The sequence below is a fragment of the Falco biarmicus genome, chromosome 2, assembly GCF_023638135.1.
Source record: "Falco biarmicus isolate bFalBia1 chromosome 2, bFalBia1.pri, whole genome shotgun sequence".
NCBI classification, from domain to species: Eukaryota; Metazoa; Chordata; class Aves; order Falconiformes; family Falconidae; genus Falco; species Falco biarmicus.
Genome location: NC_079289.1, coordinates 77,318,250 through 77,341,200, shown reverse-complemented (window position 1 = coordinate 77,341,200; position 22,951 = coordinate 77,318,250). Strand labels below are relative to the sequence as shown.

At 39.4% G+C, this 22,951-nt stretch overlaps 1 protein-coding gene across 1 annotated transcript in view; it reads right to left on the bottom strand.

Moving 5' to 3' along the window:
• Positions 1–181: 181 nt before the first annotated feature.
• Positions 182–22,951, bottom strand: part of TTC3 (tetratricopeptide repeat domain 3) — a gene marked incomplete at its 5' end in the record, with an annotated part of 72,415 nt that continues 49,645 nt past the window's right edge. The window contains 17 exons of the mRNA XM_056329096.1: positions 182–4,513; positions 5,149–5,238; positions 5,436–5,663; positions 5,816–5,936; positions 6,401–6,822; positions 8,844–8,942; positions 9,547–9,640; positions 10,302–10,402; positions 11,363–11,459; positions 12,171–12,239; positions 13,694–13,833; positions 15,066–15,215; positions 15,886–15,951; positions 17,854–18,763; positions 19,082–19,234; positions 19,976–20,052; positions 21,307–21,363. Of these exons, the coding sequence (XP_056185071.1) occupies positions 4,403–4,513; positions 5,149–5,238; positions 5,436–5,663; positions 5,816–5,936; positions 6,401–6,822; positions 8,844–8,942; positions 9,547–9,640; positions 10,302–10,402; positions 11,363–11,459; positions 12,171–12,239; positions 13,694–13,833; positions 15,066–15,215; positions 15,886–15,951; positions 17,854–18,763; positions 19,082–19,234; positions 19,976–20,052; positions 21,307–21,363 (2,985 nt within the window). The remainder of the gene's footprint in view (positions 4,514–5,148; positions 5,239–5,435; positions 5,664–5,815; positions 5,937–6,400; positions 6,823–8,843; positions 8,943–9,546; positions 9,641–10,301; positions 10,403–11,362; positions 11,460–12,170; positions 12,240–13,693; positions 13,834–15,065; positions 15,216–15,885; positions 15,952–17,853; positions 18,764–19,081; positions 19,235–19,975; positions 20,053–21,306; positions 21,364–22,951) is intronic.

The following is a 22,951-nucleotide window of genomic DNA, read 5'->3' as shown; positions in this document are numbered from 1 at the left end:
GATGTGAAATAACACCAAGTGTGTTTTGGTCAGATTGGGCATATGAGTCTTATTTGAAGAATGGTTAGAACCGAAGTTGTTCATGTGTGGCTCTTCCCTGGATTAGAAAAACAATGCGCTTACATTGTTGCCCTTGTCAATTTGTGTAAGATAGCGCTGAAAAACAAGATGAGTCAGAAGGTTTTAGTTTGAGAATATATTTATTCTTTGCATTATAACATCTTCCCTTTTATAAGACTTCTACAGCTGAGTTTTGATGTGAAAAAAAAAATATGGTAGTTGTGTGAGAAGCAGCACTGCTGAGTTGTTGCAGACCAGCCTGTGCTGACAGGGAAAAAGCTGTATTAACAACCTCTACGCTGTGGCACCGTGTGCCTTTAGGATGTGACTGTTGTTGGATGAATAACCATTCTCAGTGAGACAGTCGCTCTTTGTAATTGGTTGGGTTAATATTGTCACTTGTTCAACTTAACTTACTCCTTTCCAGGAATTTACATTTAAACTTTAAGGTAAATATGTTAAAGGGTTTGTAACTACACATCTTAAAGGAACTATGTCAGAAAACTATTTCAGCAAGGAAAAACCTTACCCACACAAACAGGTTGTAGATTTCCGCGTTGTTCTAAGTTAACAAGAACAGCCACAATTTCATTCAGATTGTGAATTTTCCATATGCTAATATGTGGGGTGGAGGCAGGCTAAGTAGATAAAGTATTATAAAAAGTACAACCGTGAGGATGACAAACATGAGAAGACAGAATTACAGAAACTGCCCAAAAGTTTCCTTTAGCTCTTATCTAGCAGCATTGCCAAGCAGGAGAATGTAATTCTAAGTTTGGCCCTGGTTCTGTACTATTTGTATTTTAGAAACAAACATCTGAAATTCTTATTTCAATGTCTTACAATGGTCTTGTGGGGGGAAAAAAAAAGTTATTTACTAGAACTCAACACTTACCTAAGATCAGAAAATAATACAAGATGATTTTTGGAAAACGGAAGCCACTTTCTAGTCTACATATATGAGAGTGCCACCTGCTGCTCACAGTGGCACTGCCACCTCCTGCTGTCAAAAGTGTGCGCAGTAATGGTCAGGGGGGCTCTGTCTGCTCTGAAAAGGAAGCCTTAAAGTTGCAAATGAACTGTCTCTGTAAATCACTGAAATCCTTCCAGCTTAATGCAGTCAGCGTAGACCAAAGGATCATAAATGGGAAATCATCCAGCTTATCTGGGGACCTGTCTGTGCTGTGGGTCTGGGAAAAGAGTGGCTGATAACAGTGCATGCACTTGCTTAAGAGCGTGCGCGGTTTGCACAGCCAGCTCACCCGTATTACCTCCAGACAGACTATTCTGCGTGGATGCCCTGGTTTCAGCCGGGATAGAGTTAATTTTCTTCTTAGCACTTAGTATAGTGCTGTGTTTTGGCTCTGATGTGAGAGCAGTGTTGATAGGACACTGATGTTTAGTTGTTGCTGGGTGATACTTACACTAAATCATATATAATAATATATATTATTTAGTATTTTATATATATATATTATATAATAAATGCTAGCCAGAGGGCTGGAGGGGCACGGGAAACTGGGAGGGGACACAGCCAGGACAGGTGACCCAAGCTAGCCAAAGGGACATTCCATGCCACATGGCATCACGCCAAGTATATAAACTGGGAGAAGACTGAAGGGGGGGACATTCGGCATTATGGCATTTACCTTCCCAAGTAACCGTTACACGTGCCGGAGCCCGGCTTCCCTGGGGATGGCCGAGCACCTGCCTGCCCATGGGAAGCGGTGAATGAATTCCTTGCTTTGCTTTGCTTGTGTGCGGGGCTTTTGCTTCACCTATTAGATTGCTCTTATCTCAGCTGCTGAGTTTTACATTCCTTTCCAATCCTCCTTCCCATCCCTCTGGGTGAGGGGAGTGAGCCAGCAGCAGCGTGGTGCTTGGTTGCTGGCTGGGGTTAAACCACGACAGTCCTTTCTGGTGCCCAACGTGGGCTCAAAGCGTTCGAGATAACAACTGATTTGATTGGAATGTGCTAGTTCAAATTCACAGCTGTTATTGCTGTTCAGCTGTTGGGGGGCAGGTCTCTGTGCTGGCCCTGGGGCTTGCTTGCCTTACTGTATATTAGGGTCTAGTGCTCATTAGTGGCTGCTTCTTGCTTTCACTGCTTGCTGTGCTGCTGCACTGCTTATCATCTCACCGCGCTGTGCCCGGGAACATTCTGGTAACAGCCATGGCAATGTGCCTGGGCTGGCACGTGGCCAGGGCATGGCTGCTGTTCTGTGCTGGACAGGCTGGAACTCCAGTGTGAACTCGGGTCAAGGGGACTGTGGCTGAGTCTGTGCCGCAGCAGGTACACCCCTGGAGAGGCTGTGGCTCGTAGCCGAGGCTCCACGTGGAGCAGGTACAGCCCTAAGGGACTGCAGTCCGTGGGTAAGTCCAAGCCGGAGCAGGGGCAAGGGGAGGAGTTCACTGCAATGTTAAACACTACAGGGTGGTCCAAAGGGTCCAGGGGTGGAGACTGTAATGGATGTACCTTTAAATTGTCGTAAGCCATGATTTGAGTTTCATGTTACAGGCATGGCTAGAGCAGGAACCACCAGAACCACTGGAGGACAAGCCTTACATGCAGCAGTGCAAGTGCAGCGGTGACCCAACCTGAGCTGGCTTTGAATCACCCCGTGCAGCACACGACCTCTCCTCTCCTGAGTGACCACCATGAGAGATCGTGTTCATGGACTCAGTGAACTCAGTGGACATTTTACAGACATCTTTGCAGAGGTGGCGCATAGACTAGGGGGATGATGCCCGTGCATTATATCAAAGGATGTGAAGGGTGATGGTGGTTAACGAGGTTGTATCGGAAAGTGGGGCATGATGTAAATGGTATGGAGTAAGGGGTGGATACTGCCCTGGTTTCAGCTGGGATAGAGTTAATTTTCTTAGCAGCTAGTACAGTGCTGTGTTTTGGATCTGGTGTGAGAACAATGGCGATAAAAACATCAGTGTCCCAGTTGTTACTGGGTGATGTTTATCAAGGACTTCTCAGTTACCTGGGCCCTGCCAGCCAGAGGGCAGCCAGGGCAGGTGACCCCAACTAGCCAAAGGGACATTCCATGCCATATGGCATCACGCTGAGTATATAAGCTGGGGGAAGAGGAAGGAAAGGGGGGGACATTCGGCATTATGGCATTTGTCTTCCCAAGTACCCGTTAGGTGTGATGGAGCCCGGCTTCCCTGGGGATGGCCGAACACCTGCCTGCCCATGGGAAGCGGTGAATGAATTCCTTGCTTTGCTTTGCTTGTGTGCACAGCTTTTGCTTTACCTATTAGATTGCTCTTATCTCAGCTGCTGAGTTTTACATTCCTTTCCGATCCTCCTTCCCATCCCTCTGGGTGAGGGGGGTGAGCGAGCAGCTGCGTGGTGCTGGGTTGCTGGCTGGGGGTAAACCACGACAGCGGAGGATGCTCTGTCCAGTGTGTTGTGTGGGGGACTGCTCTGCCCCTGGTTGGCAGGTCAAGGATGATACCTCTGCGCTGGGGCAGTGTCCTGAGTCCTGACTTAGGCTGCTTCTGTGAAACGCTTAGAAGGTGATACGTGTGCATCATCCACCCCAAGAACATAATTGGAAGCTGAAAAGGATGCTGTCAGTGAACATTCACGCACAGAATACAGATGCAGTGGTGCTCAATCAAAAATAAAAATCCTGTAAGTCTGATTTAAGCAAATCTGCTCTGGAACAATGGGGGAAATTCAAACCCTATTTTGGGATTAAAGAATCAAGCCACAGTATTCCAACTCAAATGATACACAAACAGAAAGAATCACATGAATACTTAAAATTTCTTACTTCAAATATTACTGAAAGTCACTATTTAAACAATTTGAATGATTAGCTATGGATTTACGCAGAGAAAGGAACTGCAATTATATAAGCTGCATTCATAATGATGACAAGCCCAATTTGAATCCTGCAGTTAAACTGTAATTGTTTATGCCAGAGGAAGGTAATGTCTCGGCTCTTCCAAATTCTGCTACTGTGTCATTAAGGTCACCTACTTGTTTGATGTTAGAATATTTTTCTTTTCAGTGCAGTGTAAACACTGAAGGAAGGCCCCCTCATGACAGGAATTACGCACCATCCTTTGAGAAAAGTAGGTAGTAACCAGGGAAAGTGCTGGATCTTGGGGTACGCCAGCTTGATTCTGCAGGCGCCGTGGTGGTAGCAGTGTCTTGCAGCTTTAATGCCAATTGTTACATACTGAATCAGTCTGAGGTCTACTACTGTTTTCAATAAAACCAGGGTTCTCTCTCTTTCTAGGCATCATGTTTCCATTCTTTGTCACGGTGGTTGTTCTGCAGCCACTTTGCATCTTACAACGTGTTCAAATAAAACAAGGTCTAGGTATATTTGTTCCGTGCAGGAAGCTCAGGAAAATCTTCAGGTAACAAAGCATGGATGCGGCAGATGGGGCAGGTACTGGAATGTTGCTTAAGCCACGTTCTAATGCACTGCAAGAATAGGAAGATGTTGAGGAACCAAGGTCTGGTATAAAGAGTTCAGCCTAAGTCTGCTAGTAATCGTCACTATCGGGTAAGCAGTTTTCTGTGTTCTGTTACTGAAATCTGCAGTTAGAAAACTCCAATTCTGACACTGTGCTGATCAATTTACATTTGCATCTATTCTGCAACAACAAATCAGCAGTAAACAAATAAGGTAACAGGAAGTGGTCATGGACAGAAACATCACGTTACGCTAACATAATCCTGACTTTCTTACTACATGAAATCGATGCAGCTGCTGTCAGGTGGCAAATGCAGGGTTTATAGTGTGACAGCCCATTCTGTAAGTATGCTGCAAACACGTGCAACTCTACTACCAAATGTGTTCTCTGAAGAATCAGCTTAAAATCACTCTGATGAATTACCATTTCACTTAAAAATCTAGAGCTGGAAGCTTTCTGACGCAGCAAGACTGTATGTATGGTGAGTCTTGGTGTGCGAAGTATGTAAAAGAAAACAGCGCGCTGTTCTTTAAGCACAGAAGGGTAAGGGGGGGAGGGTTGCTTCTAGAGAGTGGAGCAACGGCGTAACTGAATGGGGTTCATCAACATTTGCATCTAAGTGATAAGAACAAAAGTCCTTACTTCTCTGTGAAAACGATGCCCACATTCTAGTTCACACATATCTCGGCTTAGCTCATCATGACATATTGTGCAAGGATCATCACTGGAGGCCTATACATAAAACATTAAGTTACTTGAAAGCTAATTCTAATAAGTTAATGGTGTTACTAATTTTAAACAAGTCTATTTAAGCTTTTGTACACAAAACTAACAAGTCAATTATGTTTTCCAGCAATACTTTGATTATTTCATTTTGTGTAGGAGGTACCCAGCAATCGCATCACATTCACCGATGAAACGATACTTACTGTATAGTCTAGTTTTTTCCATTTAGATTTAGGTGTGGCTCCAACATTTCCCCAGGGCTGGAGATTTGGCTGAGATGGATTTTTACTCAAGGCTTTTTTCTGCGCAGGTTGTGCCTTGGCTGGGCTGGAAACATTTTCTTCTGCAGGTACTTCCCGACTCAGAGTTCCAGCCCGTGCTGGTGAAGCAGAGGATGCTGAATTCACGTGTCTCCCTGTGCAAGCTGGTGCCTAGACAGGTATTGGAAAAGAGTCTGGAGCAAGTTCGTATTTTGGAGCTTGACAACAAAGGAAAGTTCACATTCTTTTCTGGACTGTACTGCCCTGTTCCCCCTGTCAGAGACACACAGTAGAAAAGGCAGCAACTACAGACACCACGGTACCTTATTTTGCTGATCCAGAATGAGTTCTGTGACTCTGCTTAGAATTTCATCGGAACTCAAGCCTGACAATGTATTCCCATTTATTTTCTGTACATCTTTTATGAAGCTGATCAAGTCTGACCTGAAGGGACAAAAAACCAAGAGAGGCAATTACTGATTGGCAATGCTACGGCTGTTACCAGCACAGTTGCGGTATTAGAGAACGCTGTAGTTGCCGTGTTTGATTCCCAGCAGTAGAGCCTTTCAAAGAGACCAGCTTCTCAGGTGAACTGTAGCAAGAACTGGCTTCCAGTATGTCTCAATAACTAGGATCTACCTTAATCATAAAAAACCCCAAACAAGAAAGTAAAAATACTTCTATTTGTTAGTGGTTCTAATTGGGGAAAAAAAACCCAGAACACATAAGCCAGCACCACAGGTCTGTTCCCCTAAGGAATGTCTCACGCACAGGAGGGGAACAACAAATATTAATGTTCTTGTGAAATAGAAGCCATTGACTAAGAAATCAACTATTTCTGTATTTTATCACTGGATGTTCAGAACTTCTGTTACTCAACATAACATCGCACTCATAAAAACAAATACCTGCTGTAGTTTGGGAATATACTCTGTAGGTGCGCAATAATATTTTCAATTGCTTTTGGAAGCGTTTTGTTGTTTGGAAGTCCAGAAGGCCTCAGTTGTCTAGCTGAGTCATCTTGGTGGTTCTGATTTGGCTGGACATTTTGAATATTACTTCCAGAAATCCCCAATGGGCAAGGCGCCAAAACTTTATCACAATATAATCCTTCCAGAGGTTTGGAGTGTGTTGTCACCGATCCACCACTTGCAGAACAAGCCTTAGACTTTGCATATGCTGGCTTAACTCTGGGCTGTGTACTGCATGAAGCATGTGCTGGGCTTTGATCTTTAGAACTTGAAAATGCAGGAAGCAAATTAGGAGATGCAGATGCAGAGGAATACATGGCAATGGCTGGATCACTGACTGAAGGTCTGCCTTGCTTTACCTAGGAAATAAACAGATATCACAAGAAAAGCACTGATTAAGTTGAGCAGAACTCTTGAGCGTTTGCAGCATGAACTATGACACATCTGGTCATGCTAAGAAACTGGAAGGTCACATCAGTTTATCTTAACTCGCCTTACCTGGGTAAAAATAACTGCAAAAAGGAGCTCTTTTAATAGGTACTACATGTAGACAACCTTTCTGAAACAGGATTAAACAGGAGAGCACACATGCAAACTGTTCCTTTAACATATTCTGGCTTTGCTAAAGAACGCACGGTTGTTGGACAGCTGTGAGTTGTACAGAAGCATAGCTTGAAGTAAGTGCCATCAATTTGAAAACACAAAATTCACTGCTTTTAATAGATTATATAATCTCTATATAATCCATTGTAATTTTTTTTTTCCAACAGAAACACAAGTCAGCTATAGTCATCATCTTGAAAAACTTGGGAGCTGACACGATCCAGGAAGACTTCTTTTTGCACTGACGGCTCGCTTCCATAAATGGAAAGAACTCCCTAAAACAAGTTCAGTTGTTTGACCCCATGACTGCTATTTGTTTCAGAACTTGACTGCTCTAGGAAGGTGGCTTTCAAACACACAGAACTAAAATTATACATTTCTTCATAGTCAAACCTGCTGGTTCTTTTTCTGTGTTCTTTAGTTTACCACCTTTCTGAAGTAATATTTTACCTTCTCAGTAAAGGTGTTTAATTAATTAATGGAATTAATTAAAACAGGGAGAAAAGGGGTTTCATCAAGTCTTTTTCATTTGGATTCTGTATTTGCCTATTAAAAGTCCTCTTGCAACTGAAAGCTCTCTTCTTAAAGGTTACTCTTGTATTACTGCAGTAAAAATAGATGCTAAATGCAGAACAAGGGGCTCAGAAGTTGCTCTTTCCCATCCTGTAAATTGATGGTAACCTAAGGATGGTAACCAAGTTATCTACATAGTCTTGAGTTTTGTGCCAGTAAGTAGAAAGGAGATGCCTTGAAATAAGTGAGGAAGAAAAGGTATGCAGGAGAGCATTAAGTGTAACTATACAGCAGAACCTTGAATCTAAATTATACCAAAAACAAACAAAAGAAAACTCCATGACTTTCTAAAATGTATTCTTTACAGAAAATTGTGCGGCATCTTCAGTAAATTCAGGGATTTCATACATGCATGCACTACGACTGCATTTTACTTACTCAGTCAATTATCTCCCTTATTTTGAGAAATGACCAAACCCTTTTTTCCTTAATCCAAACTGTCCCAGGTCCAGTGGTGTCTGAATGCTAATGGTCTTCAGGACTGGGCATCACCTCTATGCCCTGGTTTTCATTTTACCATCAGTGAATGGCACCATGTAGGCTGTTTGCACCGCTGCTGCGGCTAGCTTGGCTGCAAGCATTTTATCACTCTCACTCGTCTCCCCACCACCATGCCAATCAATAGTTCAAGGTGTGCTGACTGAAGCTGACTTCATCCTTGCATCAGGAACAATCGCAGGGTTCGGAAGTAATGATGTGACTTGAGCAAAGTGTTTGTGGAACTGTTGGCTCGCAAGAAAATATTTTTGAATAGTATTTATCTGGGATGCGGTCCCATTCAGATGCATTTCTATAAATGTCTATACTCCATCTAGTTCATAACAGGTATGGCTGGAAGTTTATTTGGGTATTTGTAATCAGTTACACATGTTGGTGGAACGGAGCCTTGTCCCTGTGCATTTTAGTGCTACAGGAAAGTCACTATATGCAAAAACATTAGTCCCAATTCAGACAGATCATGAAGCGTTTTAAAAAGTTAACTTTGAACAGCTTAAGCCTCTCAAAGGACTTGAGAATGTGCTTCTCACTGGACATTTTCATGCTCATCTGCAATCACTTTTTCCTTTTGAATATTACCTGGATGTATGCAGAGACATTACTTTGTATTCCAGCCTATATATTCAGGTGTCCTGTAACGAAGAGCCGTGCCAATGCAATCTTAACGAGCTTTTTAGCAAACTGCTATCAAATGTAAGATACATACTAGGATGCTGGGAGGAGAGGGAAGATTCAGAGTTTCCATTTTAGTGAGGCAGTTCCGTACACCATTTTTCACCGCCTGAATTTTTTCTTCATACTCGGTCTGCACAAGGAAAACAAATTATCCTATACATCAGCATTAACTAAAGCTTGCTCTTTATGTAAAATGGCATTAACACAACTACTTTTTTGCAAAATGCCAAAGATACCAGGCCTTTCAAATGGAGACGTAAGGCTACCATTTGCTACAGCAACAAATCTGTATTTAAGTACTTGCACTGGTGCTTGAAAGGGTTTGCGAAACCCTTTCTAGTTCTTAAAACTCGGCCTAGACATTTTAGGTCTTAACTTTGCAGACTGTCTTCTGTTGTTTTTAAAGATGTTGCATGGATTCCTAAAGTTCCAAAAAATACAATAGAACCAAGGGACCAGACTTGTTAACATGGGATCCAACTTTGAAGCCAGTGTTTAAAGGACAGATTTTTGCCTTTATAAAATTGAAGATACTCATTGTAACTTAACTATACCTAAATAATATAGACTTAAAATGGTATCTATCTTTTCAAATTAAAAAAAGCACAGTTCAGTACTTGGAGGACAAGCTACTTGTGTTTTAAAAAAAGGAATGCAAAATTATTTAAGGTATATATTTAAGTTTTAATTTCCAAAATTCAACTTAAAGCTCGTTAAGAGAAATTAAGGCTTACCTCCACTTTTTCCAGTTGTTTCTTTACATTTGAAATAAACACTTCCCAGGAATCAATCTGTGACTTCAGTTGAGGTGCTGCTGAAGCTGAGCTGCTGAAGTATTCAAGATTTTCAGTTAAACTCCAACATTCCCATTCCTGTTATTTTTGTTTAGGATCAATGGGTTTAGACAAAAATTCCTTCCCCTACCAACTAAATCACAGTTAAAGACTTCAAGCAATTTTAAGTTAAAAATCACTTAAATAACTGGTACTTAGATCCCATCTAACCTTAAGATGTGGACTCCTCAAATGTAAATTAGTATTTTGCAGCAACATAAGGACAGGGAAAGAATGTGGCATAAATTTTGTAAAAGGTAACATCAAGGGCTAAATTCCTTCCTTGTAAGGAAGGAAACAACGTTGCATGCCCAGCGGTTTTGTTTGCACTGTTTTCTATTTACATTGCAGCCCTTTCCCAGTAATACTGTACAGGAATAACTGGAGCAGCCTGATCTTTCCCAGCTAAGAAAGAGTAAGACAAGAAGCTTGCTCCTGCTCTAATTATCACACATCTTGGTAATTTAAAGGTGAGAAAGAGATTCAGCTTTAGGAAAGCTGTATGTAACTATTACATTTCTTATGCATCTTTCGGTCTAGCATGGCTTTGTGAGCAAAGCTGACTTGTCGAGTTAAATAATCATGATTAAACTTTCAGTAGTTATTTGTATTTAGCGACTAGTAGCACTGAAATTTCTGATGTAAACTCTCCATACCTGCTCAGTGACTTCAACAGCTTGAGGTTTGTTTCTGCAGTGGCAGCTATGCCATTTAGCTTACATACTTCTGTTTCCTTCCAGGTTTTGAGTACTGATATCTGCAACAAAACATAACTGTGTAAAGAATAAAAAAAGTGCAGTAAAAGCACTGCTGTAGCACAAGGAATAAAACCTCAAAATAGATTTTAGTAAGCATCTGAAACAATAGTTTGATAATACAAAGTACAACACACACACATAGTTCCTACAGTGAGGAATTTCAAGTGGAATAACAAGCCCTGGCAGGCCTGCAGGAGAATAAAAAAAAAATTCACTTCAACTGATATTAGAAAGCTTCCATGAGTGTTCCATTTGCAACTTAAGCTATTTATCTATATAAAAATATATGTATACACACACACTTAAAGTGATTAAGGCAGCCTTTTAAATACTGCATGGTTGAAGACTACTGCAGACCAACAATTTTAATCTCCTACTGCAGGCGAGACAGCCTTGAACCCTTTCTTAAGAAGAGACACTTGTTCATTATATTCAAAGCATTTCCAGTATAAAACATGCTGGTTTAGAAAAAAACTCTTGCTACTTATCAGTACTCTCCTCCTTCCAGTGAAACACACAAGCTGGCTGTTGCATTAATTCCACCGGGTAAAGAAGTAGCTTTATATTCATTAACCATGACTTTTAACAAGGAATTTTTTGTATACCTGTGGTTAATTCTTAATAATGGAATGTATTTGTAACAAGAATAAGTAAGAAACTCAATTACTAGTTGACTATTACTTGGGGCAATACTATATGCCCCAAATTCTGTGCACTTCTAATGCTGGTCAATAATAGTAATAATAAAAATAATTTGCCTTGATGATCCACAAAGTTTTATAGGATAACATCAGGAACAGCACTTGTTAATATTTAATTAACACTTTTGATACACACTTAGGAAAAGTTTTAGATACTATTTGAAAAGTAAACTGTTAGATTTCACGACCTTCCCCACCTACTATCAGTGCAAATGAACCAAGCTCTAGGAAAAGTGGTTTAAGATGTTTTGTTTGTACCTCTGCTTTAACAGCTCTTGCCACACACTCTTGGCAGTCGTCTTGACTCTTTTTTATACGCTCTTCTAATTTTACTTTTTCATTAGCAAGTTTATTACTGTGAAATAAAAAGAAGTTAAATATTGTAGTAACACTAAGAACAGAGTAGCATTTAAAATTTACGGCATTTTACAAGTTTTCTACAGCTATTCTCTTTTCCCTGGAACCACCCATCTGCATTTACATTGTGCAGCTTGTGCCTTCAGGTATAGATTGCATCACGCTCATGCAGCCATACTGCTGGCTCCACAGACAGCACCTTGGAATTTCTTAACCACATTTCACTGTACAACCTAAAAAGCTTACAGGATTTTGACTACTGAAGTCATGCAAATATTACTGTTCTGAGCCTGATCACATATATGTATCTATAAGTGAAACTGACTTTATGTTATGTGCAAATTAGTAACTTTTAAAAAAATGTGTAGGTAACCTTATGTACATTAAGGACTCTTAAGCGTGTGAAGATCTAAAGCTACACAGAATAGTTCAGCGTGTCTGTACCACGCCCAACTTCTAACATGTGTTCTAAAACACAACATCATATAATCAAGGGAAAAGTACATGATTATGTTGGAAAGTCAGATTTTTATTATTCTAGGTATCTAAAAGAAAATATTTACTTATGATAACTAACTTAGAATAAAGAGATACATGTTAAAGTGCTGATTTCTTCTAAGCCTGTTTACCCAGAGTGATGCATACAACTCCAATAATGACAAGTCAGCAGAAAAATGTAAATATTCCTGAAAGGTACAAGAGTTTTTACCTGGTCTCGAGATATGTGTTTAAATATACATTATACTGCTTTTCCTTCTCATCAATGGTCTTCAAATACCTACAGTAATCAAACATTTATTAAGCTTGTTCTGAAAAATGTTCATTAGCGAACACATAACACATTATTCTATAACCACAGTGACAACTATGCAGAGGTGATAATCTGTATGTTTCATATGTTGTTTAATACCTTAAGTGCATTTAACTAATTAAGCAGTAACTAATATAAAAGTAGGCTGATGTTTTTTCAAAAGAGATGTGGCCCAAACTACTCAAACTAAATATAAAATACATATGCATATACATATACGTATATATATATAAAATACAACAGCATTCAAAGACAGAAGTCTTCTCAGGTCTGTAAACTGCGATGAAACATTAAAAATTCAGTAAGAATTGTCAAATCTGATTAGAAAAATAATTTCTAAGTCAGACAGCTTCATCAGTTATCTAAAACCTATTTTACATGTTTACCTGTCACTTGCAAAAAAATCAAAATACGAAAGCATACACGTATATATTTCAGCTTATTACTGTGATAAAACATCTAGCCCGTTACACAGCTACACAGTTACAAAGATTTCTAAAGTCTTCAGAATGTTTCAGGAAAAGCTACTGATAATACATCATCAAATAACACATTTATTTTTCAGTATGTCAGTGATGAGGTCTCATGGGTGCTTGTTGACTCTGGTAGAAGCTGAGTTGCTTCCTGCTCCCCCACAGCCAGGAGAGCTTATTGCTAGAGCAACAGCAAGGTTTGCTGCACGCAGGGTCATGCTGGGATTCATACGTGGATATTATTGATTTCAGTTCCATGGAAAGCCCTGCAGACTTCTGTTCTAAGGTGAAGGATGGGTTAAAAAAAACCCACACAAATCCACACCAAAAACCCACACACCACATTAGATACGTGGCAGTTATGTGGTTCTTGCAGTTTTACTTGAATCTGAGAAATGAGTGACAGGACTAGATAAGAAGGAAGTGTGCATCCTTGGATGACCCTCAAATAGGCTGTGTGGCAGAACAGACGAAAAACCTGTAGGGAAAACAGCTGCAGACCAGGGTTTGGTTGGGTTGATTGTACAGTAGAAGAAGGAAGAATGAAAATGGAAATGACAATTTTAAACTAATCATAATGCAGTATAGGATCGCACTGAGAAAGCAATGGTAAATCATGAAGAAGAAAATTGATAAAGGAGGGCAGATCTAAAGGATTCTGGAAAACAGGGAAAGATCTTAAATAGTGAAGGAGTAGTATTTGTTAATGAGGTTAAATAATGTCGTACGTAGATCCCACTAACAGCAGCTCTAGTCCAAGAATTGCATTTAACTCATTCCAGAATGACATGATCAGGGCAACAAGTTTGAGTTTTCACTCTGCATACATCATGGAATCAATATATACTGAAATTTACCATATTTATCAGAAATAACTGTACTTAATGCTGCTTTAAAAAAAAAAAAATCAAAGGGAAAGTAATGTAAATCTGTATTTAAAATTGGCACCTGTCATTGGTATCTGCGTGCTTTTTAGCTGTGCTCCTTAGTGCTTTTAAGTTCTCTTGCTTTTCTTTTTTCTCCTGTTGCCATTTTTTCACTTGTATTTCTAAGTCTTTATGAAACCAATCCAGTTCATTCTTTGATACCTAAAAGCAGAAAATAAGAAAACAGTATTTCTGAAAATACTATTTTGTTCAAATGCCAGTTAGAGCACATTACTGACACTGATGATCAAAAGGTAAGCCAGTGAAAATTACAGTAACAGAGTTTTACTGGTGCTTAATTCACTGTTAGTTCAGGTGTTTAGCGTGGGCAACATAGGCATCAATGTCTCCCCGCAGCTATCTGCATACCTCATTTACCTGGCTTCAGAATACTTGCAACCCTGTTTTGCAGTCAGCTATAAGAAGAAACCCAGTTCCACAGTGTCACATACAAATACATACTGATACCCAACTCAGAATCTAGGCACTGTTGTTTTAGTACTAACAACTGGGAAATTACAGTTCATAACACAACGTGACAGCTGCCATAACTGCATAAAAAAAAACTGAGGTAGCATCAATGCATCACTGGGAAACAGAAAAATGTATTTTTTAAAAAGTGCCTACAGTGCCCATGGACAAGTTCATCCACCCTGCATATAGACATGCTTTCAGCTCAAAACTCTCTGAGCTCACATTTTTACGAATATTCATACGAAAAAAGCAGATGTGAGACTCCGTCACCCCTTGTATGGAGGTTTGCCAGGCTACTCAGGCAATGGTAAAGCTAGAACTCAGGAGCTCCCAAGCTGCAGTACCTAAGTTTACTCCAACACGTTGTAGAAAGGACAAAAATATATTAAACTGAGATTGAATGACAGGCCCCATCTTCCTAAAGATTAAAGAAAGAGCACAGGGAAAGATGGGTTTGGTTTCACCAGAATTATTTTCTTTTAAACAGAAAAATCCCTTTTCATGTAGACAAATGGGTAGCCTGGAGTTTTAACCACAGCTTTAACCATAAAATTAATCCAGTCAAAGTGATAGCAGGCTGATAGTACGTTTTGTGGACTACTCCCCAGACGTTTTCAAGAAAATAAAGCCTGTTAGAAAACGCAACAAATAATGATGAAAGCCAGCCAGCAGTGCAGTGCTTTTTTGTTCTCGGGGTGAGCCAAAACTAATACCTATCCACTAGATGGAAGCAACCAACATCCTATGTGTTTAAGTGTGTTCAAAGGACGATAACAGACAAAGATTGTGATGTTTGCCGAGTTAGACTTCAACAGCAATGAGGACCACCAGTTAAGTTTCAAAAATACCGTTGATTAAATTACAACCAACCTTGTGAACCACTGCAGTTTGTCCCACTGTTGCATGGATAAAAACATTACCTTAGTCTCTTCAACACTTTTCTTCAGGAGCTTTTTTAAAGCACCGATTTCCTCCAAGCTTCGGCTTTGTAACTGTTCGTATTTTTCCTGTGCTTCTTTAAGTTGTTCTTTTAATACCTGATGCTCTTTTTCCATACGTAGCACATCTCCCTGAAAATAAGTAAGTTAAAAACAATCTAGTACCTTTTGCCACAGGGCAGCAAACATTCGTGACGTCTAGAAGGAACAGCGTGCTGTCAGTTCAGATTCAAAATCTTGAGTGTGGTTGGGGTGAGGGGTTTTTCTTGGTTTGGGGGAGGTGGGTGCAGTGTTTAAGAGAAAGTTGTGTAACGGTTTCAATCCAGCTCAGGAAATGAACATTCATACTGGACAACGAATGTGGAATATGACAAGTTCAAAGGCCACATTTCCTCACTTTTACCTCCTGGTACAGACATAAGACTGACATTAACATCAGTCAGAGCTGTCTATATGTCCAAATGGAATATTTAAATCAAACCTCAATTTTTTGGAGAGAAAATATTAAATTTCCCTAAAACATACTTCAATATCTGAACAGCTACAGAAGAAAGCTACAAAACCTACTTGTTGTGGGCCTACGTGAAGTTTCCATGGAGACTATCACAGAATACAGCCCAACATGAAGGGGAGAGGACAATCCTCAAAAAAGCCAACTACACAAACACACCCTAAACAAACCAAACTAAAAAAGTATCTGTTAAAACATGTCATTTTGAGAGACCCTTTATCTTTTCACTACTGAATTTCTGGGCTTTAACCTTCTTAGTAAGAAATACAAACAAATATGCAGGTAACTTACATGTTGCATTTCAAATGGATGAAAAGGCAAAGTATTAGTGTCTCTATCAGCTACTTCACGATGTACCTAGAATACAAAGAATCATTAGTTTATTAAAAAGCTTTCCAGTTTATACATGCAACTAGCAGGTCAGCTCTGTTTTGGAGCTTTTGTACCTGACCTACAATTTTACAAATCCAACTACAATAAAAAGTAGGTCTATCCACAATGTAAAAAGAAGTTATGCAAGTGTTTCTGAAATGGACTTCAATCTATAATGAAAGCACCTTTTTGTCGTGAGCATTTACTAGTCTAATTGACCATGAGGCACCTGCATTGAGAACAGTTCTCCAAGTTTTTGAACACAGCTGTGCTCTAAATGTCTGAAAACTTAAGATTTGCAAAACAGTGTCTGACAACTAAGGAGCTGTGTTTTGTGGCTCCTCCTGAACTCAAGATCTACTACGTAAGTGCCTCTACTTAGAGGGGACTAGACTCAAAGACCTTCAGAATCCCTGCTTGTTTTCTTCTAATACCTCCCATCAAGGACTTACTGAAAGAACCGAAGTTTAAAATCTAATAATGTGACACATAAAAGATCTAGTTTATGATGTTACTGTTCCAATCAGCTATTAAAAATCATAGTCAGATAATGTTAAACGGCTTGCTCTACCACATTTTTGCAAACAGAAATGTATCTGTCGGTGACCTTTTGACCTCTGCTAATCAGAATCCACTAAATTGGAAACTGTCACTTCTTCTGTTATCTCTTTGCTGCATGTGTTCAAGAACCAAACAGAAATCCCATTTTAAAAGTCCTATCAGCCAAGTGACAGAATTCAACTGCCCAGACTGATGGGAAAGTAACTGTGAGCAACTGCTCAGGAAAGATTTAAAGTGAAGAAAAGTTCTGTACACAAAAAAAAGTTTGAAAAACAGCCATATTAACATTTTGCTAATTTAGAAAGCAGTAAAGACAGCTATTTCTCCTATAGCTATAAACAGCTACTCCTCCCTTAATGACAAGGAACAAGTGAAGATGAGGAATTCCTCCTCAGCAGTCCCTCTAGCATGTTGGATCATGTCATAAATGGATGTGTGAAACCGCCACATCCATAACTCTGAAAACCTGGCATCTTAGTGCAGTGTTTTCTGTAACAAATGCGGCTCTGACCGTTGTCTCCCTCTGTTACTCAAAATGTTTTGCAAGTGGTGTATGTTGATCTAACTCTTGGATACCATTAAAGAGTGAACGCCTCTCTTCTGTTCAGCTGCTTGCCCTTCCCACTTTCAGGTGTTCACCAACGCTTTCTCTGCCTGTAGGACAAAACTTTCAGTTTTTTTTACTTCAGGAGGGTAAAGGAAATGTGAAGGTTTGCCCCCTGGACTCACCCTACAGCTGGGCTTCCACTGCAAGACCACAAGGGAAGCATAAGCCAACAGTTGTCAGAATGTACAAACTATCTAAAATCCTCAAATATTGTGGAAGTTAAATCACTGAACTAATTACAGAAAGAAAAACTATGACACAGATGTTTAACCTCTAAAGCAGTTTAAACCGATGTGCACCAATTCTCTCCTTTGATCCCAAATAAGAGGATCTGCAAAGATTTCAGGCAGAATAAAATTCAGTGACCAATGCTTTTAAGAATTACAAATGCAAGACAAGAGTAGCTGTAGAAAGTGTCAGCAGCTTGAACTGCAAGTTCTAAGGAAGCTCCCAGTCTGATAAACACCTCAGTATCTTCCAACTCATTGCCTTTTTGGGAGGAGATAAGTACTAGAGAATGCAAAATACTACTCTTAAGATCCTTTACATTTGGGTGGCTGGAAGCATTACTTGAGTATTTGTGCTTGACACTCTATACAACATTTGGCCCTTTGGGAAGTCATAAAGAAATAATTCAAAAAGGAGTTGCACTTACCAGTGCTCAACACTGTCACTTATCACTTTAAAGTTCAGATACCTGTTCCATTTTAATTTCTTACCTGAACAGCTATCATCCTTGCATGAGGATTGCTTTTCATTAGAGGTATATCTCTACTTTCATTTTCCGTCTTAATAACCTCTATACCACATTCAGCTTTATTTGTACTATTTGCAAGTGAAAAATTGCCTTCATAACATGTGTCATCCAAGTTCTCCAGCTGGCACTGAGGGTCTTCATATGTTTGTACTTCAGTTGATATAAAACTGCTGAAGATGTGTTTTCCATCTGAAATCACTGATTCATCATTATACTGATGAGCTACATGATCAGCATCAATATAACTAGGTTGCTCTGCAACTTTTGACATGAGAGGCATTTGAGAAGACACTGGCAATACTCTCTCATACTGATAACCCCAGGAAGTCTGAGGCAAAACTATACCAGTACTTCTAGTATCAAAGCACTGTAGTAAAAGGTCTGAAAATGATGACTCATTTTCTGTGGTATCAATATTTTGACTATGCAAAGAATGCACCAATTCACATGAAGTAGGAGAAGACCCGGGCAAATATTGTGTAGTCTCATAACTTGCTACTGTTAAATCAGTAGATGCTGATATATGGGGTTGCTTAGGATAAGAGAGCGGTTTGAATTCCTTAGCAGCTGGATTTAACTGTAGCTTGTTCTGGGAAGGATTTTCTTGCATATCACAGACTATATAATTTTCTTCTTCATTATCTCCAGTCTCATTTCTGTTTGTATTTTCTTTAATTAGAACTGCATGCTTTCTTAAGCCAATAAGATTATCCACCATAATGAAACGAAGGGATTTCAGAAGAAATGATTTCAGACCACCTTCATCTTCTACAATCTTTTGAGCTTCTTCAGGGAACTGTTCATATTCCCCAACTAGTAATTTATTATTAATTTCCATAGGGCCATGTTCTTCCAAGATTTGAGAGAAATATCTTCAAGAAAAACAAAAAGAGTTGTCATTATTAATAAAAGTTCTTTCACGTAAACCTAAAATAGTATTTAATACATTATATCAGAACTACTGAGCAGTGATTTGGAAGATGGTGTTCTAGCCAAGCATAAAAATCTTCTGTAATACCCTTGCTTACCCACATCTTACGAAAACCATGCAACTATTTCAAAGGATTAGTATATACCTACCTATACCAGCCCAACAGGATTCAAATTCTGGACTTAAACACAGTATGTTATAAAAATTATGAAATACTACTAAACCCTTTAATCTACTAAACAGAGAAATGTATACATACTCATATAAACTCTCACAGGTTTGATCTGGGTTATTATCGAAAAGTCTTTGATAACTGTTGCTATTTGAAATGTCACAGAGAGCTTCAAATTCCTCTAGTTGCCCCCGAAGATATTCTGGGATTACGAACGGTTCATAAGAATTTGTAAAATCTCTGTAGCATTTGGGGAAAAAAGAGAGAGAGAAGAAAGAAAGAAATAGTGCATATGTGAACAATAATTCTTGCCCCTGAAAGTAATTGTGTTTTTCACATACACTGAAAACAGCATACTGTATGGTAACTGCATAGTGCTAAAAATATAACCCAATAGCAAACTTTTTTCTAACAAGCAGAATAAACACTATCCCCAAAACACTCGACTGCTAAACTTAACTGACCTGCTGCTTGCTAATAATAAGGACTAGCTCTTGCTGGTAGCTTCCACGTGTACAAGCAAGACCGAAACAGGGCTCAAATACAACAGTCTGACTCCTGATGAACACACAAATTCTGAGCAAACCACTACAGATTACCTCAGTTCATCATCACAACCTGCTTGATATGGTGTGGATGGCAAAGTTCAGTTGAAAGTTCAGTTGTGACTGATGGAACATGCACAAATTTATCAATTTCTTGCTATATTAAAATGGAACATAACACAAGTAAGATCTTGCTTGAAAGAACAGCTTTTGGCCTAGATGTATTGGGCTGCAGCCTGGCAACCATTTGGTTACTTCCTATATTGTTAAGAACTTTAAAATTCTAATGCCCCTTACACCTGTCCTGGAAGCATAGAAATAATGGCTCTATACAAGCTCATATCAAACACGCTTAGATGTCAACCCAGACTTGGTATTTCTAAGACACTGCCTTGGAGTTTAGGCAATAAAAGCAAGGATATATGATGGTACTTACAAAGTATTTTCTTCTATAAATATCTTATCTTCTTCTCGTGCTGCTGTACTAACTCCACTGGATAATACTAAAATAGACTAATTAAAAACAGATTATTAATATTTTATGTCATGGAAATATTTGCAAAATGATCCAACTGTAAAAGACTGAGAAACTTTACACTGAACCTTATTCTGTAACTTTATCACGTTCAGAGCCTTATTACGAACTACAAAACTTTTAAGTACAATTATGAGTACTAAGCCATAGCAAGAAGGTTCTTAATGTAAAATTATTAATTTCTTATTCAGAACTCATTTTGGAAAATAATTGGGATGTTCAGCCCAATCTCCCTCTTTTTTTACCAATTTCATCAAAATACTAGACGTGCCTGATTTTTCTTTGACTTTGGATTAAAAAAAAACCAATGCTACAGCTTCACTTTGTTATGACTTTCATATAACTTCTTTCCACTGGGCTGCACATCAGCTGACTTTCTAGAAATCTCTACCTTTACATTTGAGAGCCTTCAAGCTTTAATAATTTTACTACAAGTAAGTCTGAATTATCTCTAGTTCCATGTTGGTTTTAATAAGGCACCTGTTAACTTCTATGTTCACCATTACAAATGTTTTAGTTGTCTTTTATTTTTTATCATCTAACAACTTTAGAAATACACTGACTTGTATAAATGCATCCAAGTCAGAAAAGAAAAAAAATAATCTTATGTTTACTCCTGAAATTCTAGTCAAATTATAAAAAGGTAGGGGCATGGAAGAAACAAAGACGACTATCTGAAGCTTTCAATAAAGCAAAATCTATAAAATATACCAATCAAATAATAACATTTATCTGAGCAATAAATGGAACACTTGCATCTTCAGTCACTGATAGGCGCATGCTGAAGACAATTTCAGATCTACTTCATGAAGTTTAAGGACACATTTTTCTTTCTCAAAATGACTGGTAAAGTGTCCTTCTACAAATCTGGTATATGTCAGTGCAAAACAACATGGAGCTTAAAGTAATAATTACATAATGCAGTCAGTGTATTGTACTCATTTCCCCAATACGGTAAATTAAGATCAAAACATTCATTCAGAATTAATACAGTGGACAGACTGAAGGTATCGGTATCTAGTCAGAGCCAAAGTTATTAATAAATAATTTTTTTTCAAGTTTAGAACTAAACACAACTGTATTAACTGAGTCTTAACAGCATTTTTCTGCTTCAGGAAAAACTACTTCACAAGCAAGTCTCCACAAGATACTTTGGAAAACAGCCCCCACACATCTGAACACCAGCAATTCTGAAAAGCCTATTTGTAGTAAGCAGCTAAAGAGTTACCGACCCTTGAGTCTTTTGAGTTCTTCTTCCTATTTTTGTTTTTAACTTTGATACAGTTAGTCTGAAACAGAAAAAATAAAGTCACTATTTAGAATAAAATTATGATGCATTTCCAAAATCAGTAAGTGAATTTTAAAAAGTTTCATATTCAAATTCTCATTCTAGCTTGACTAGCAAGATTTACAAGGTGACGTATGCAATCTTTATCTCCACTCCATCCCCAGGTGGAAAACAGTAACAGAGCTTTGTAAGACTTTATCCATTTGGGTCCTTTTCATCATTTTCCTCTTTAAACACATAGAACATTGATTTTTAAAACTGCAATATTCTATCATTCCAGTATTTCAGATGCTTACTCATTACTTATAGCTGAAATTATGTATTTAAAGAGCTGTGACACCCCACACAACAGAGTTTTGCATGGGGAACCAGAGGCCAAGAGAACTGTCAAATGTTCTGGCCACTTCAGTCTTCTAAGATATGCAAAGATGAAGGAAATAAAATGCATCTTCACTTTTTGATAGGATTGTGATTAAATTAACATAATGCTACTAACAGGAACTTACTAACTTTATTTTAGGATATAAGTAACACTGAAATAGAATAGTTTTATTGTAATGGCTTTCATTTGCAGGACAACCAGGGGATCAGGCCCAGCCAGCACGGGTTTATGAAAGGCAGGTCCTGCTTGACTAGCCTGATCTTCTATAACAAGATGACCTGCCTAGAGGAGGAGGGAAAGGGTGGATGATGTTTACTTGGACCTCAGTAAAGCCTTTGACACCATCTCCCACAGCATTCTGCTGGAGAAACTGGCTGCTCATGGCCTGGACAGGTGTACTGTACGCTGGGCAAAAAGCTAGCTGGACAGCTGAGCCCAAAGAACAGCAGTAAATGGAGTTACATCCAGCCAGCAGCCAGTGACAAGTGCTAATCCCCAGGGCTCAGCACAGGGGCCAGTCCTCTTTAATATCTTTATCGACAATCTGGACAAGATAATCGAGTGCACCCTCAGTAAGTTTGCAGATGACACCAAGCTGGGTGGGAGTGTTGGTCTGCTTGAGACAAGAAGGCTCTAAAGAGAGGTCTGGACAGGCTGGATCGATTGGCTGAAGCCAGTTGTGTGAGATTCAACACAAGAAGGCCAACAGCATCCTGGCTTGTATCAGAAACAGCGTGGCCATCAGGACTAGGGAAGGGATCGTGCCCCTGCACTCAGCACTGGTGAGGCCGCACCTGGCATGGCGTGTTCAGTGTTGGGCCCCTCACTGCAGGAAAGGCATTGAGGTGCTGGAGCGTGTCCAGAGATGGGCAACGGGGCTGGTGGAGGGTCTGGAGCACAAGGCTTATGAGGAGCGGCTGAGGGAACTGGGGATGTTTAGCCTGGAGACAAGGAGGCTCAGGGGGGACCTTACTGCTCCCTACAACTGCCTGGCAGGAGACTGTAGACAGCTGGGGGTGGGTCGTCTCCCAGATAACAAGTGATAGGACAAGAGGAAACAGCCTCAAGCTGCACCAGGGGAGGTTTAGATTGGATATTAAGAAAAATTTCCTCACTGAAATGGTGGATGGTCAAGCACTGGAACAGGCTGCCCAGCAAGGTGGTGGAATTATCATCCCTGGAAGCACTTAAACTGTGTAGATGTGGT